Source organism: Sminthopsis crassicaudata, chromosome 1 (assembly GCF_048593235.1).
Source record: "Sminthopsis crassicaudata isolate SCR6 chromosome 1, ASM4859323v1, whole genome shotgun sequence".
In the NCBI taxonomy this organism is placed as follows: domain Eukaryota; kingdom Metazoa; phylum Chordata; class Mammalia; order Dasyuromorphia; family Dasyuridae; genus Sminthopsis; species Sminthopsis crassicaudata.
Window position 1 is genome coordinate 463,624,299 of NC_133617.1, and position 14,326 is coordinate 463,638,624.

Consider the following 14,326-nt stretch of genomic DNA (forward strand, 5'->3'; position numbering starts at 1 on the left):
AGACACAAATTAAAGTATCTTTTACAAAAATGAATAAACAACCTCCATATGCTGAATGTAGGTTTAATGTAATAGGAAAAGAAAGGAAGAATGCTCTTCTCCCTACCTCTTCTTTTTACCCTTCTACAGACCCCAGTCATAAGACAGTTGAGTGGAAAGAGCAACATGGTATATACCAACTGTTAAGCCATAAATATCCAAGCATTATCCTTCTAGTAACATGGAAGACTATTTACCATCTTTTCTTCTACTACAGCCTAAAGTCTTTCAGGAATTACTAATTACTTTGGAGCAGCTTGACTGACTGATTGAAGCAATACCCTACAGATCCCTAGATGGTGTCATGTGATCTCCCAATGGTCTGAATATGTATTTTGTTCTAAATGTGTACCCTTAGTTTATGCCATCCATCCTGTAACTATCTTCTCTCTCTTCATGCATTATCTTCTCCAATTAGAGTATGTACTCTAGGAGAAAAGAGACTCTCTAAACTGTATCCTAAGTATTATAGCACGTAGTAACTGCTTGATACTTTTTCATTCATTCATTTAGTTCTCCAAACACCCTTCCCTCCAAACTCAGCCACACAAATTTATACTCTAGCAATCTGATCATAAAATACATCCTAGGAGTTTCTGCTATCCACATCAACAAAAATCTGCCTCTTCCTTCTCTAGTTAACAAGGTAATCTGCTTTTGGTAGAGTTCAAAGCCTTTTTGTAATACAAAATCATAGCCTTTTTCATGGGATAAATCTCTGAGAATTCAGAGTTTTAATAGATGGCTATGGTATCACTATTTGAAACAGAAAATATACTATCACTTCAGTTTGGAGGGTCCAGAAGAATAAATAGAGTTAGTAATATATTTTGGCAACTTCTCAATATTAGCAAATTAGCTCTGCACCACTGAACCCTGACCATTCTCCACTGCCATTTTCACATTGAGCCTTAAAACCAAATCCCTACATGGATCAGAAAAACCTGAAGACCAAATAACAACTTTCCTTAAGTCATGTTTGTAGGAAGTAACAGAGGGGTTCAAACCTAAGTCCTCTGCCTCCAAAATCCAATGCCCTTTCCATTATACCATGCTGCTTCTTTCTTTGTGCTAAGATCATCCATTCCAGTCGTTTTATCTACTAACATCCAATTAAAAAACAAAGTTGGTCAAAGAACCAAATAACGAAAAAAATCTAATGTCTTCACAAATATATCTTTGTTATGAAAGGTCTCAATGATACTAAGCTACCATTCTAAAAACACCATTAATGGAAATAAGGTTTTAATAGCAGAAGGCAAATTCCCAATGTCAACAAGTTAAGAATAATCGTGGTACAATTGCAGATTAAACAGAAATCTGAAGAACTTTTTTCTTTTCTGAATTTTTAGAAGGCAGATCAAGGAATTCAGGGAAAGAAGTTTCAGAATATGACAAGATTGAAACATGAAAGCTTTCAGCTACTGTAGATGAGCATATTTAATGTCCATTTATGCCAACATTTAAACACAAAAACTTATGTGTAGAATATTAAAGTTGCTGCTGATATAAATTGCTATTAAACTGAAATATAAAGAAAATGTAATACTTCATCCACTCTTTTATTGAAATCACTTAAGAAAAATAAAAGTAAAGTTGTTTCTTCAAAATTAATCAAGATACTAAATCTAATTCTTTGCAATATTAAATAAAGTATAAGAGGCATTCTGATTTCAATTACAGCTTTCCAAAACAATACCCACAGAATATTCAGGCAAGATCAAATGTAGCTTTTGAATTACGAATTACAATCATACATTTTATGGCTCTATTCCCAAAATACCTTAGTTTTTCCCCTAGATTCAATCTTCTATAACATGTAAGGATTTAAATCAAAGTCTCCAACAGGACAGTCTATCTATTACAAATCAACTCATTTTAAACAAATCAATGCAGTCTCTTCTTCTGCTTTTCAAAACTAATAAATGCCAATAATGAGAATTGCAAAACTGAGCTTTAAATTTTCCATTACATAAGCTCAGAATAAAGAAAATCTACATTAAAATCCACAGGCATGGAACTAACTTTTTTAAAAGACTAGGTAATATACCACTTTCCCCCCATTATATTCAATTAAAGCACTTCTATAAAAGAAATTTCACAATATTCAAGACCAATCTCTATTAATACATAAATAAATTGCAAAATACATCAATGACAAAATTAAAACAATTAAAGCAAAAAGTTAGCTGACTTGTATAAAGTAGCTAAAAATTTAAACATAATAAATAATACGCATATGTTTTAAATAATGACAGCAAAAAGCTACTAAACAATGAATTTGGTCCCTTTAGCTCTTTATTGGGATGACTTTCTGGCAGAGGAAGAAGATGGATACTGAATTAATTATGATGATGTAAAAAATGGAAGACATCAATAAAAACTTATTAAACAAAAAACAATAAAAAAACACCACCATTTTTGGCTGCTCCTAGATAAAGAGTATGTTTTAGTGACTGTGTGGCTCAACTTCACCTACATTTGCAATTAAAATTTTGCAGAAAGCATCAAGATTCAAAATTGTTACTCTATATGTCATTATATAACTCATTCCAGAGAGAATAAATTTAATCACATCCTCACAACCCCTGTCCTTAATCCCCTGTACTGAATCCAGTGAAGGTCAATGACCTTCCATAGTCTTATATTCCTTGACAATCTGTGCTTTTTTTTTTTTTTTAAATACTGTACATAAAACTCCCCTGTTTAAAATTCTTCCTCGTCTACCCCATGACAATATATTATGTGGGTTCTATTCCTGGCTGTTACCCTCACTGAATCATTTCTGTCTCCCTAAATACTGTATTTTCTTCTTTCCATCCTATTAAATATGGACATTCCTTGAAATTAAAAATTTGAGAGCTGGGACTATGTCCTTTTTAGTGTCTTTAGTACTTTTTTCTACACAATCTCACTTCCATTAACCCTGCTGAAAAAAAGGCGTATCTACATTTCTAATACTGTCCTTTCTCCCAAACTCCACTCTCACATTTCCAGTTCCAGCAGATCATTGTTAGCTATATGTTCCACAGTCATCTGAAGGGATCTAGAGGCTTTCTTTCCTGATTTCTCAGTTTCTGTTTATGCCTCACATCCAGTCATCTAAGTTAAAAATCTGGAAGTCATCTTTGACACTTTTTTCTGTCTACTAACTTAAGTCAGTCACTAACCCCACTTCAATTCTTCCTCCCAAATCTTTCTCATTCTATCCCTTTCCCCACTCTTTGCTACCATTCTAGTTCAATTAATATTTTATTCCTAGTATAGAAAAAAAAAACCAAATTGATCTCTCTACCTCCATTCTGTCTCGCTACTCTTCAATCCATCTGACAGATCAACCATATGAATTTTCCTAAAACACTGCTTTGCTTTTTTAAATTTTCTGCTCAAAGACCTAGTTCTATGTCCTGGCTTAATATTCAAGATATTTTACAATCTGGCTCCATACTATTTTTTATCCAATCCATTATTCCTCAAATGAAACCTCCACTTTATTCAAACCAATCTAATTGCTCCCTGACTGCCTCATTTATGGTGTCCATATGCAATTTATTTCATTTCAAACTTGATCTAACTACATTTCCTCCATCCTTTAAAACTTAATCTAGATACTTATTCCCCGATGCTTTCCTAAGCCATCCTAGCCATAGAGATGTAGCCTATATTATATTATCCTTTGATAAGCATACAGTACTTTGTGATAGCCTTTTTATTGTTGTATTCAATAACTGACTTTTCACAGTTGTATGTTGCCTTTCAACTAGATCATAAACTTTATGAAGGCAAGGACTATGCCTTCTAAGGTATATCCCACCAGACCTAAATGTCTCAAGAACACCCAGTACATTCAATATTGGATGGTTTGTTTAATTGTTTTTTGGAGAGGAGTTTGGAGTATTTAAATTAAACATTAATGGAAATTAGATATAATATTTTTAAAATCATGTTTCCCAAGTTGAGACTAGGCAAAAGTAGATAGAAAATAAACCAACTATGACCCTTCTATAATTCAACTCCTACACTACTTCAAAATACTGAAACATTAATTTATTTGTGGCAAAGTTCTGATTTAGATAGTAGTGGGATCTATTAGTAGGAATAGTATCTGCTAGAGTTCTTGCTACCAGATAGACTAGTTTCCCTCCTTTCCTCCCAAAAAACTCACAAATTGCTCCTGAGATTTGACTGGTTCAGTCACTGATGTAACTTCTCGGTCCCTTAAGGCCTTGCAGATATGCTGGGCTAGTTCCCCCATCTCCCCTACTGTCAAAGTCAGGGCAGTTGTTCCCAGAGGACCACAGATTGGGGTATTAAAAGGGCTGACAGATGTACCACTTCCAAGCCAGTCAATACATACTTCTGATCCCTGTCATATTTCAATCAACCTTTCCTCAAACTCTCACATATTGCATTAGTAGACAGTGTAAGTCAGAAACTGTAAAAATCTATAGATCTGTAAAGTGGGAACAATAATATTTGGCTTGTCTGGAGACATGGCAGGACCTTATGGTCCATTGAGTTGTAAACTCCTTTAAAATGAAAGATCTTATTTAATATGTATGGGAATGCCTGCCATCTAGGGGAGGGGGTAGAGGGAAGGAGGGGAAAAATTCGGAACAGAAGGGAGTACAAGGGATAATGTTGTTAAAAAAAATTACCTATGCATATGTACTGCCAAAAAAATATTATAATTATAAAAATTAATTAAAAAAAAGAAACAGAAAAAAAGAGAAAGATCTTTGAGGGCAGGGATTATTTTTAGCTTTTTTTTTTTTTTTTAATTTCCCAATGTCACACAATTCACACAGTGAGTACCTCACAAAAGCTTTGAACAGATCCATCCACAAAAATGAACTGTATTTACCTGAACAAGTGCTATATTTTTGCTATATATCTTTTCCATTATTTTGTTAAGTAAACTTTTTTGGTTGTTACTGTATAGGATGATCTATTAAGCATCTCATTTGATTACAATTCCTAGAACAGCAAAATGGCTCACAAAAGCATTCTACTTTCTACTTTCAGACCATCTACACCTTTTGTGTGAATGCTTTAATATTATTAATGTACTATACTTTTCTAGCTGTGATCAATACATCAATAGTGGCAGCCTGTCTGTACAGTGCTTCACTTCCTCACAACATTGTAAAAGAGTTTTCTATTCTTTTTACAGATAAGAAAACTAACATTTTTTGAGATTAAGTGACTTGTCTATAGGGTCAAGGCTATAACAGTTATAATACTACCCAAGCTAATATGACATATACTATAATACCATACCAGCTAAGTAACGATGATTCTTGGACCTGAATTGCAGAGAAGTTGCTGATGTGTTTCGAAAAAGGAAATTGCTCATCAAAACTTCTGTATACTAATGAAATCATATTTCTTATTTAAAAGGGGAAAAAATTCTGCTAACCAAACAAACATTCCCACTGTCATTGGTTGTTTCTTGAGTACTCAAATCATATCATACCCAAAAGATATGCATATTTTAATTAAAAATAACAAGGCAAAAAAAAATCTGTAGGTGTAAGTCAGAGACACCTTCATTTGGTCTCTAAGGACCAAAGTAGCTCACTATAAATCATTCTCTTGGGAGCCTAAAGTCAGCATGATGTTACTACAATGTTTTGTGTAGCAGTTAACATACTGCAGGATGCTTTTATTGTTTGCTAATTAATAATAATGCCTCCAGGGCAATTTTCCCTTCCCTTGAGACTTATTAAGAAAGCAAGAAGTAATTAGAATAAAGATTATAGTTTCTTTTACTATCCTCCAAACTTCTGTAAGTCATAATTGAGTTAGACCAGAGTTAAATTTGGCACTAGTAAATACAAGAAGGACAAAGATTTTAGAGGAACTTATTTTCCAAGGATGCTGCTCTTGGATAAACATATATGCATTCCACCCCTCTAAAGACCTTATGATTTTGTTCTATTATGGTAAAAGCAAACCAATCTCATGATAAATGCCCTGTAAGGAAGACCTGGGTTCACGGCCTGCCTCCAACACATATAGCAATCATAAGCCAATTATTTTTTTCTCTCAACATCCCAAGGAACTCTATGAGTTAAAGATGAGTTTTCTTTCATTATCAGGAGGGAGTTTCCACATGCAGCAATATTGTGGACATTAGGATTCCAAACAAAAGGAAAAAAGATTATATATGTATATGAATAATGCATTCTGTACCTGCCTGTATACACATAGACACATACATTCATAAGGCATATATGAATATAGGAGTGTGTGCATGTATATATGTAAACATGTGTGTGCATGCATCTCCAAGGTCCCTTTTTATCTTTTTCTCCAATTCCTCTTTTTATTTGCTTGCCTCAGATTTTTCAGGACATAAAGAATCCTACATTTCGAATGTTCAACATATATGTGATTATTGGATTGTAACGTAAGTATCTTGGGAGTCAAGCCCACCAAGTCTCCCTCACAACTCCGCCCCACCTTAGAAGGCTGGGGAAAAGCTTAAGTCCAGTAGTCCATTCTGGAAGTTGGATTTTTTTACGCTCATTGATGCTACCTTTATTTTTGGAAATTGGTGAATAAATTAGCAAAAAGCTATTGTAATACTCGTTCCTTGAATTCCAGAGCACACCAAAAGCTTTGTGCTGAAATGGCAAGCAACAGGATATGGGTGACCAGCCCCCTGCCACTCCAAAGACTCTGCTGCCTCTCAAAACAGCGATGTGGTTTGCATTGCTCCTGGAGGCAAAAGGAACCACCCCATTTACAAAAGGGAGACGGAGGAAGAAGAGAGGATGGTTTTCCTGCCACCAGATCTGTTCAACTTTAAGGAATCAGAACGGGATCCAAGTAAAAGGGGCTACCCAGACTGAAATTAACAGGACTCTAGTCCAAACTACCATTCCCCGGCCTCAGGAGGTCTGATGGTCACCTGATCTGAAACATGCAAACACAACCTAACCAGAAATCTCTCACCCACAGGACTTAATGAAGGAAAGCCACAAGGTTAAGAATGAAGATCCTCAGGCTTCCCACAGAAGCCTTTAACTGTTGCTTCTCTGGGTTCTCAAGAAGTAGAAGGAAGCGGTAACTTATTTGGGAACATCCCTCAGAGGGGAGGTTCAGAGAACCACAACCTCCAGCCAGTCCCATTAACAGTCACAGCGGAGCATAGGCTCCCATCTCTGGCATCTGCACAAGAAGGCCGGACGGCCTCCACTCCAGAGACTGGGGGGGATAGAAAAGTGCCCGTTCCTCCGGATCGGAGGCACTACGGCTCAGCAACAAAGGAGCACAATCACACTTATTCCTTCCCCCCCGGGGTTCCTGAATCCAAAAGGGACGGGGGAGAAAAAGGAGATGCTTCTTTCTATGGATGTCACAGTAGGACAGTACAGTCGGAGGGGCCAGCCAGGATTTGCTCCCAGGACCCTCCATCCCCATTACGGGACACGGGAGAAAATGAGAGAGAAAAATCAACCCCTACAGCCCAACTTCCCAAATACATAAGATGCAACTCCCGCTCACATTTTCTTGCAGGCCTGACAGCCCCCGTCCCCCTTTCCCTGCCCTGCGGGGATGGCAGGGCTTTCGTTACCTTGTCGGCGAAGCTGCGGGGCAGCTGCAGGTCCGGGCTGGGGGTGAGCTCACCGCCAACTACATCCTCGCCGCTGGGGCCGGCCAGAGGGTGCGGCATGTCCTGCAGGGACTTGGGCCCGGAGGAGGGCAGGGATTTGGGGGTGCCGACGCCTCCGGCCGACATGGCTGAGTGCGGCTGGCCCTGGAAAAGCTGCCGCTGCCGCCTCCTCTCCTCCTTGCAGCTCCAGCACCCGCCGCCACGAGCACTACCTCCGCCTCAGCCACCCCCGCTCCTCCTCCTCTCCTCGCCCCCGCCCCCGCCCCCGTCTCGGAGGAGAGCTGCAGGGGAGGGGGCTCTCCCGCTTCGGCTGAGAGGCCGCGGCTGGTGTGGGAGGAGGAGCCCGCGGCTCCCCGCCCTCCTTCCCTTTCTCTCGCGTGTCTGGACTCTGCAGAGCCGCGCTCCAGCTGCTGCTGCAGCCTCAGCTGTTGGTGGAGCTGCTGCTGCTGCTACTGCTTGCTAGCTGGGGCTGCTGGGTGTTGAGACTTCGGGTTCACGCGCTGTTCCTCGCTCTAGCCCCAGCTCCTCCCTCTCATCCCTCTCTTTTTCCTCCCTCTCCCCAGGCTTTAATAATGCAAAGCCCTCCGCACCTGCCTCTCCCTCCTAGCGCTTCTCAGAGCCAACCCTTAGACTGGAGGGAGGAGCATAAACTCGGCCTCGGTCTTCTCCTGCCCCTCCCCCTCCCACTCCTTTTCCCACTTGGAGCAGTGCAAAGAGGAAGACGCTTAAAGGGGAAAGAGGGGGAAGGGTCTACGTGGGTGAGAGAGAGGGAGAGGCCGGGCCGGACCTAGTGCTGCGGCTTCCCCGGGGCGGGATCTGAGACCAGAGCTCCGCCCCCTCTTGCTTACCAGCTCCTAAGCAGGAAGTGCTCCCAGCTCCAAAGGCTGCTGCTCCACCCCCTCTGAAATTGGCAGGCTCTCTAGGGAGTGGTGGAAATGTGGAGACTGAGGGACAGCCCCAGAACCCACAGTTTTCATGGGAATTACCTTCTGTAACTCCAGTGAGATGGATCGGGTGTTTAACGGTGATTCAGTGGGTGGAATGGGGAGCACGCCTTCCCGAACACACCCTCGTACACATTCTCGGAAAAGAATTTCAGTTCTCTTTAGGGAATGTAGACTGGGAGTGTTCTGCCCCTAATCTAACGGAAAGAGAGCCAGACGAGGCATTAGGAAAATTAGATTCATGTCCTGGCGCGGCATCCGCTGTCTCTGCTCCGCTTCTGCCTCTGCCGGTGGAGTTGACACCTCCCTTACCTAATTAAGCACCACCTTTACTTGGTGGCAGTAACTGGAATTGCATTGAAGGTACCCGGCCGCAAATCAACTTCTGAAGGATTAATAATTACAAATCCAAACTCGTAAAGGGACAAGCAAACGAATCCAGCGGCACACCACACTGTTGAAAGAGTCATATTATAATAAGACATGTCAAAATCCTTTGAAAAAACTTGACTCATACCTAGACATACATCATACATGCAACTCATGAAGGATCTGTGAGTTCAGAAATGAGATTACAAAACCTTGTCCGTGACTGAATAATAAACCCTAGGAATTTATTAAAGGCTAAATGACTTGCCCAGGATCTTAGAGCTAAGACGTACAAAAGTCAGGACCAAAGCCTGCATTCTATGCACTATGCCGTTATCTATATAAACATTTCTATAAGGTGTAAGTGGGGGAATGAATGAGCTTTCAGAACTGCCCACGCATTGTTTTAAGCCCCCTGACAATACAAAACCGAGACCGTCCCAGACCTCGTGTATCTTTCCTTCTGTCAATGGGAGATAATGTATAAAAGGGAGTGATGACCAGAAAAGCATCCCTTTTGTAAGGATGGTGAAAAGGATATGATTTTTTAAAGCAGTGGTGGCAGCAAGCAGAGAGATGCTACTTTAATTACAAGGCAGCTGGCTTCTTGCCAGAACTGGTCTTTAGGTTCATCTGCATTTCTCTAGAAGTAAGAAGTTTAGCTGAAATCAGAAGAAATTGGAGGTCCCACCAAGGCCATGACAATCAAAACCAAGAAAAGCTCTCTTCTCTTGAGTCTACTGAGGTCTTGTCATTTCCTGGTGCTGTGAGTACAAAGTCCAGAATTCCCTGAGTTTTGCCTCTTCATCTTGTAAGTAGAGTAAATAATCTCAAACTAAATTCTAGAATTCCTGTTTTGAAGTAGTTTCTATACTTTTCAGGGGGGGAATTACAGGAATTAGGATAATCACAGCTGCTTGGTAAATGAATTGTGCATTGTGTTCTAGTTATTATGTCTTGTTTATTTGTTTATTGGTTCTCAGCTGAGCTCAAACAGCTAGCAGTATCTGAGCATGTTTGTCTGCATTTCTGGAGAGCCTATTATGCTAAAGTCACATGACTGTTCACTGAATGTTCAAGAAGAAGTTGAGATTTGTCTGGCAAATAGAGCTCAGATCATTTTTAGTTAGGTAAATATACAAAATAGTATCCTCTGGCACTATCCTGCAGAGATCCATCAAAATGAAATTAAAGGCCATTGAGTGTCCTAAGAGCCATATGGATCATAATGCTTACTTAGTACTGCAATTGAGTCAGGCTAAACTGTCAGGTTGGGCATCAGACTCCCCAGATCTAAGCACTCAGCTGAACAAAATTGAATGAGAAACAATCAATACCACCTGCTGGTTAAACAAGGCTTGTGAAATATAAGTAATGAATTGGTAGCATCAATATATAGCAGATAGACCAGTGGATTAGTAATCCAAGTTTTGCTACTTGTATGACTTTGGACAAGTCACGCTCAATTTCCTCTCTTGTAACATTAAAAGGTTGAACTAGATGATCTGATATGTCATTCCAACTTGACTCCTTTGATCTGTCTGTAGTGTGCCACTATCTGGAATTCTGGTACTTTGGATAAATGCTTCTCAACATTATTGGCAATAGAAAGAACATTAAGTATTTCCAAATTCTATGTAATCTTTGGAGTCTGAAATTAAATAATGGTTCTTTGTTTTTCCCTTTTATTCTGCTATCCTGTGCCTAAATGACATAAAAATTACAGAAATTATAATTTATTTAAAAAGAAAAAACTGGCTTCAGAAGACTTGAAGTTGTTTTAATTTCATCACTTAAGAACTGTCATACCAATTGTCTGCACGCAACTCATTTAATTTTGCTAAACTTCATGTGTAAAATGAAGGCTTGTACTATCTACTTGTACTATTTGGAAATTTTTTATAAAATTTAAAACATTACAATTACATAAATACAAAGTTATTGTAATTGTTATACAAAGCAAGAGACAATATACTTGTTATAATATCAAACTACACAGAAATGATGTTGAACAAGGTAATTTGATACTTGCACATTCTAAACTAATCCAGAATTCTTCAAGAATGCCTGTTTTAAACCACTTTAGTAGTTTAAAGAATAGAAGTGCAACAGATTGGACCTCAAAGGTGAAAAGCAAATCCTTAAAAAATATGGTCTCATCATAGTCCCTCCCAAATGAGAGGCATATTCTCATCAGACCCTACAAATTGTGTCCCTTCATTGGCAACATAGTCAACAGCATCCTCAGAACAGCCCCTAAAATGACAGCAGGGTGCATAATCTTGCCCAACCCCTGCATTGCTATATGTTATGAGGCTTGGTTTTTATTTCTTAACCTCACTTTGAACTTTCTAACCTTTAAAAGAAGTGGGAACACAAACTGTAGCAGTTTCTTCCATTACTAAATCTACATTTTGAGATCATTAAGCATTATAATTGGTGGAAGGAATAAAGAAGGTAAAGTGAGAAAGAGCTCAATCTGTGATATACAGATATAGTTAAACAGGTTAATATTCCTTCTAGCCTTCTGTTCTTTATATATTGGGATTATCATGCATTTGTGAGAATGGTCAAGTAGACATACTTGACCAGAAACCAGAAAGGAGATTCATTGATACAGCCATTTCTGATGGATTTCCAATGTGGGATAATACTATCTCTTTTCCATTTTCACTTCTAGGATCCTGTCAAAACTGCAATAACTGACTTCACACATTCTAATTACCCTTAGGTGCAACCTCTCTGCTACTTAATAATCCTTTTATTCTTTTTGGTTTATCTGAATTGGTCTATTTCATTATTTTTACTTATACTTTAGATTCTTGTTACATAGATACATAAATTCACATCTATATTGTGTGTGTATATATATATATATAAATAAAGATATGCATATTATATATATACATATATATAAAATAGAGAGATAGAGAGAAAAAGAGAGTTAATAATAAATCCTATAACCTAGAAATCTACTTCAATTCAACTGCTCATAGGAATAGTCATACTATTGATTTTGCCATCCCCCATAGGTGTTCTACTCCCAAAGGCAAGAACTTTTTCCTTTTTTTCCAACCATAATCTTCTATCGTTCATCTCTATTCCTTCCTATTTTATGCTCAATGTCACCTCCAACCCCTATATCCTTCAGTACTTTCCCAGATTATCACTTGGACTTAGGCTACTTTTTCCTCTCTTCTCAATTTGTCCTGTATTTCTGAATACCTTGCTCTTTTCTTCATGTTTTATTAACCCTAGATTGCTCTCACCATCTAAATCCTTCAATTGTATTCACATGCTGGTGAATGGAACTGGAGGAACAAATGAAAATATGATGATTAGGTCTACTATAAATTTAAGTTCTCTATTTTCAACTGGGTCCTCACCATACAGTGGAGAGAGCACTGAGTCTGGATTCAGGAAGACCTGAGCTCAAATCTTGTACCATTTACTAGCTTGTGATTCTGGGCAACTGCCTACCTCCATTTCCTCAGCCACAAAATAAGGATTGTTATGAGCATCAAATGTGTCCTTACCATATAGTAGGCACTTAATAAATGCTTGGACCTTTTCTCTTGCTCTTCATTCTAAAACTTTCTTTTCTTTTCAGATCTGTTACAGCAATTCCTTCATTGACACTCTCAAGTGATATCTCACGTTATAAATCAAACTTCTAAGTTGTGTGTGTTCCCAGATAAGATATTTACATCCAGACTAAGACCTCTGACTAAAGATTCTATCAGTCTTGAGGCTTATGGAAAATTATGTCAAAATTTGGTTGCCCAGAAAAATTCATCAGTATTGAATGTCATTTTCATGATGGCATGTTTGCCCAGGTTCTGGAAAAAAAAAAGGACAATGTACTTTCCCAGTCATCAATGGAATGAAACAAGTTTTGCTCCCATGCTTTAAAGCATAATATTTTCAGCCTTGTTGTTAAGAATGAGAATGAAGATGGCAATAAGGTCAGCTACCACACTGATGGTAAATTCTTCAATTTACCAAGATAAAAAAATAAAATGGGGGGAATGTTAGTGCATGATTTTTTTGTTTGCAGATGATTATGAACTCAATGCATCATCCAAAGCTGAGATGCCACAAAGAATAGATCAACTTTCTGCTACTTGTGCTAATTTTGGCCTAACAATTAACACCAAGAAAACACAGGCACTCCCATTAGCCAACACCATATCATCTATATGTACTAACCATCAATTACTGCAAGTAGAAAAGTTTTGAATGCTATGGATAAATTCACTTACTTTAGCAGTATATTTTCCAGGGATGTCCACATTGATGAGTCGACACTCACATAATCAGACCTATGTCAGTGTGTGGGAGACTCTGAAGGAAAGTGTGGGAGAGGAGAGATATTAGACTGACTACCACCTGAAGATCTTTGGAGCCCCATTGTTGTATGCCTGTAATACCTGAACAGTATATCAGCATCATGACAAGAAAAGGAATTGTTTTCATTTGGATCATCTTAGGAAGATTCTGATGCTCCTCTGGCAAAATAGGGTACCAAATAAAGGGGTCCTTTCTTAAACCAAATTGCCAAACTCTGCTATGGAGAGTACAACTCTGTTGGACTGACCACATTGTTCAAATACCAAATATACACTTGCTAAAAAGACTGTGTAGAGCTCAGTGTTCACATGGTGTTCAGAAAATATGATAAAAGGACTCTCTCAAGATCTTTCTTAAGAACTTTGGAATTGATTGCATGACATGGAAGACACTGGCCAGGATCATCCAGCATGATGTGCCTTCATCAAAGAAAGTGTTGTGTTCTATTAGCAAAACAAAATTGAAATAGCTCAAAAGAAATGTGAGATGTGCAAAATTAAAGAATCCACTCCAAATGTTCAAATGGACTATGTGTGCCTGACCTGTAGAAGACAATTCTGATCTTGTATTGATCTGAACAGCCATAGTTGAACGCATTGTAACCTGAGTCTAACATAGGGATGCCATTTTGATTCTCTTCAAGAACAAAGGACAACAACTAACTGAATGCAACTTGTGGGAGGTATTGATAAATACAATTTGAAGTCTAGATGGCCATGAGAAGAGGAAAAACAGCATAATAGCTGTGGTTTGGAAATGGAGGTTGAGAAAGAGATAAGCAAACTCTTTAGATTGCTGCCAGTCTGGATGCCCTTTCCTCTAGTCTCTTAGAATCAGATTAGAATTATATCTGTCTCCCCCTAAATATTACTAGTTTAGTCAGTCCAAGTTTAGGAACATAAATTCAAAACAAAAAAGCTACTTCCCTTATCACTCTTGTAACCCCAAACTTATGTGCATAGGCTTATCTGCTTCCTACTAAATACTATTTACACAAAGGATA

General features: G+C 38.5%; 1 protein-coding gene across 1 annotated transcript in view; it reads right to left on the bottom strand.

Moving 5' to 3' along the window:
* Nucleotides 1–7,888, bottom strand: part of SNX30 (sorting nexin family member 30) — a 167,142-nt gene extending 159,254 nt beyond the window's left edge. Inside the window, exon 1 of the mRNA XM_074280851.1 lies at nucleotides 7,622–7,888. Coding sequence (XP_074136952.1) covers nucleotides 7,622–7,786 — 165 coding nt within the window. The 5' untranslated portion in view covers nucleotides 7,787–7,888. The remainder of the gene's footprint in view (nucleotides 1–7,621) is intronic.
* Between the last annotated feature and the right edge of the window lie 6,438 nt (nucleotides 7,889–14,326).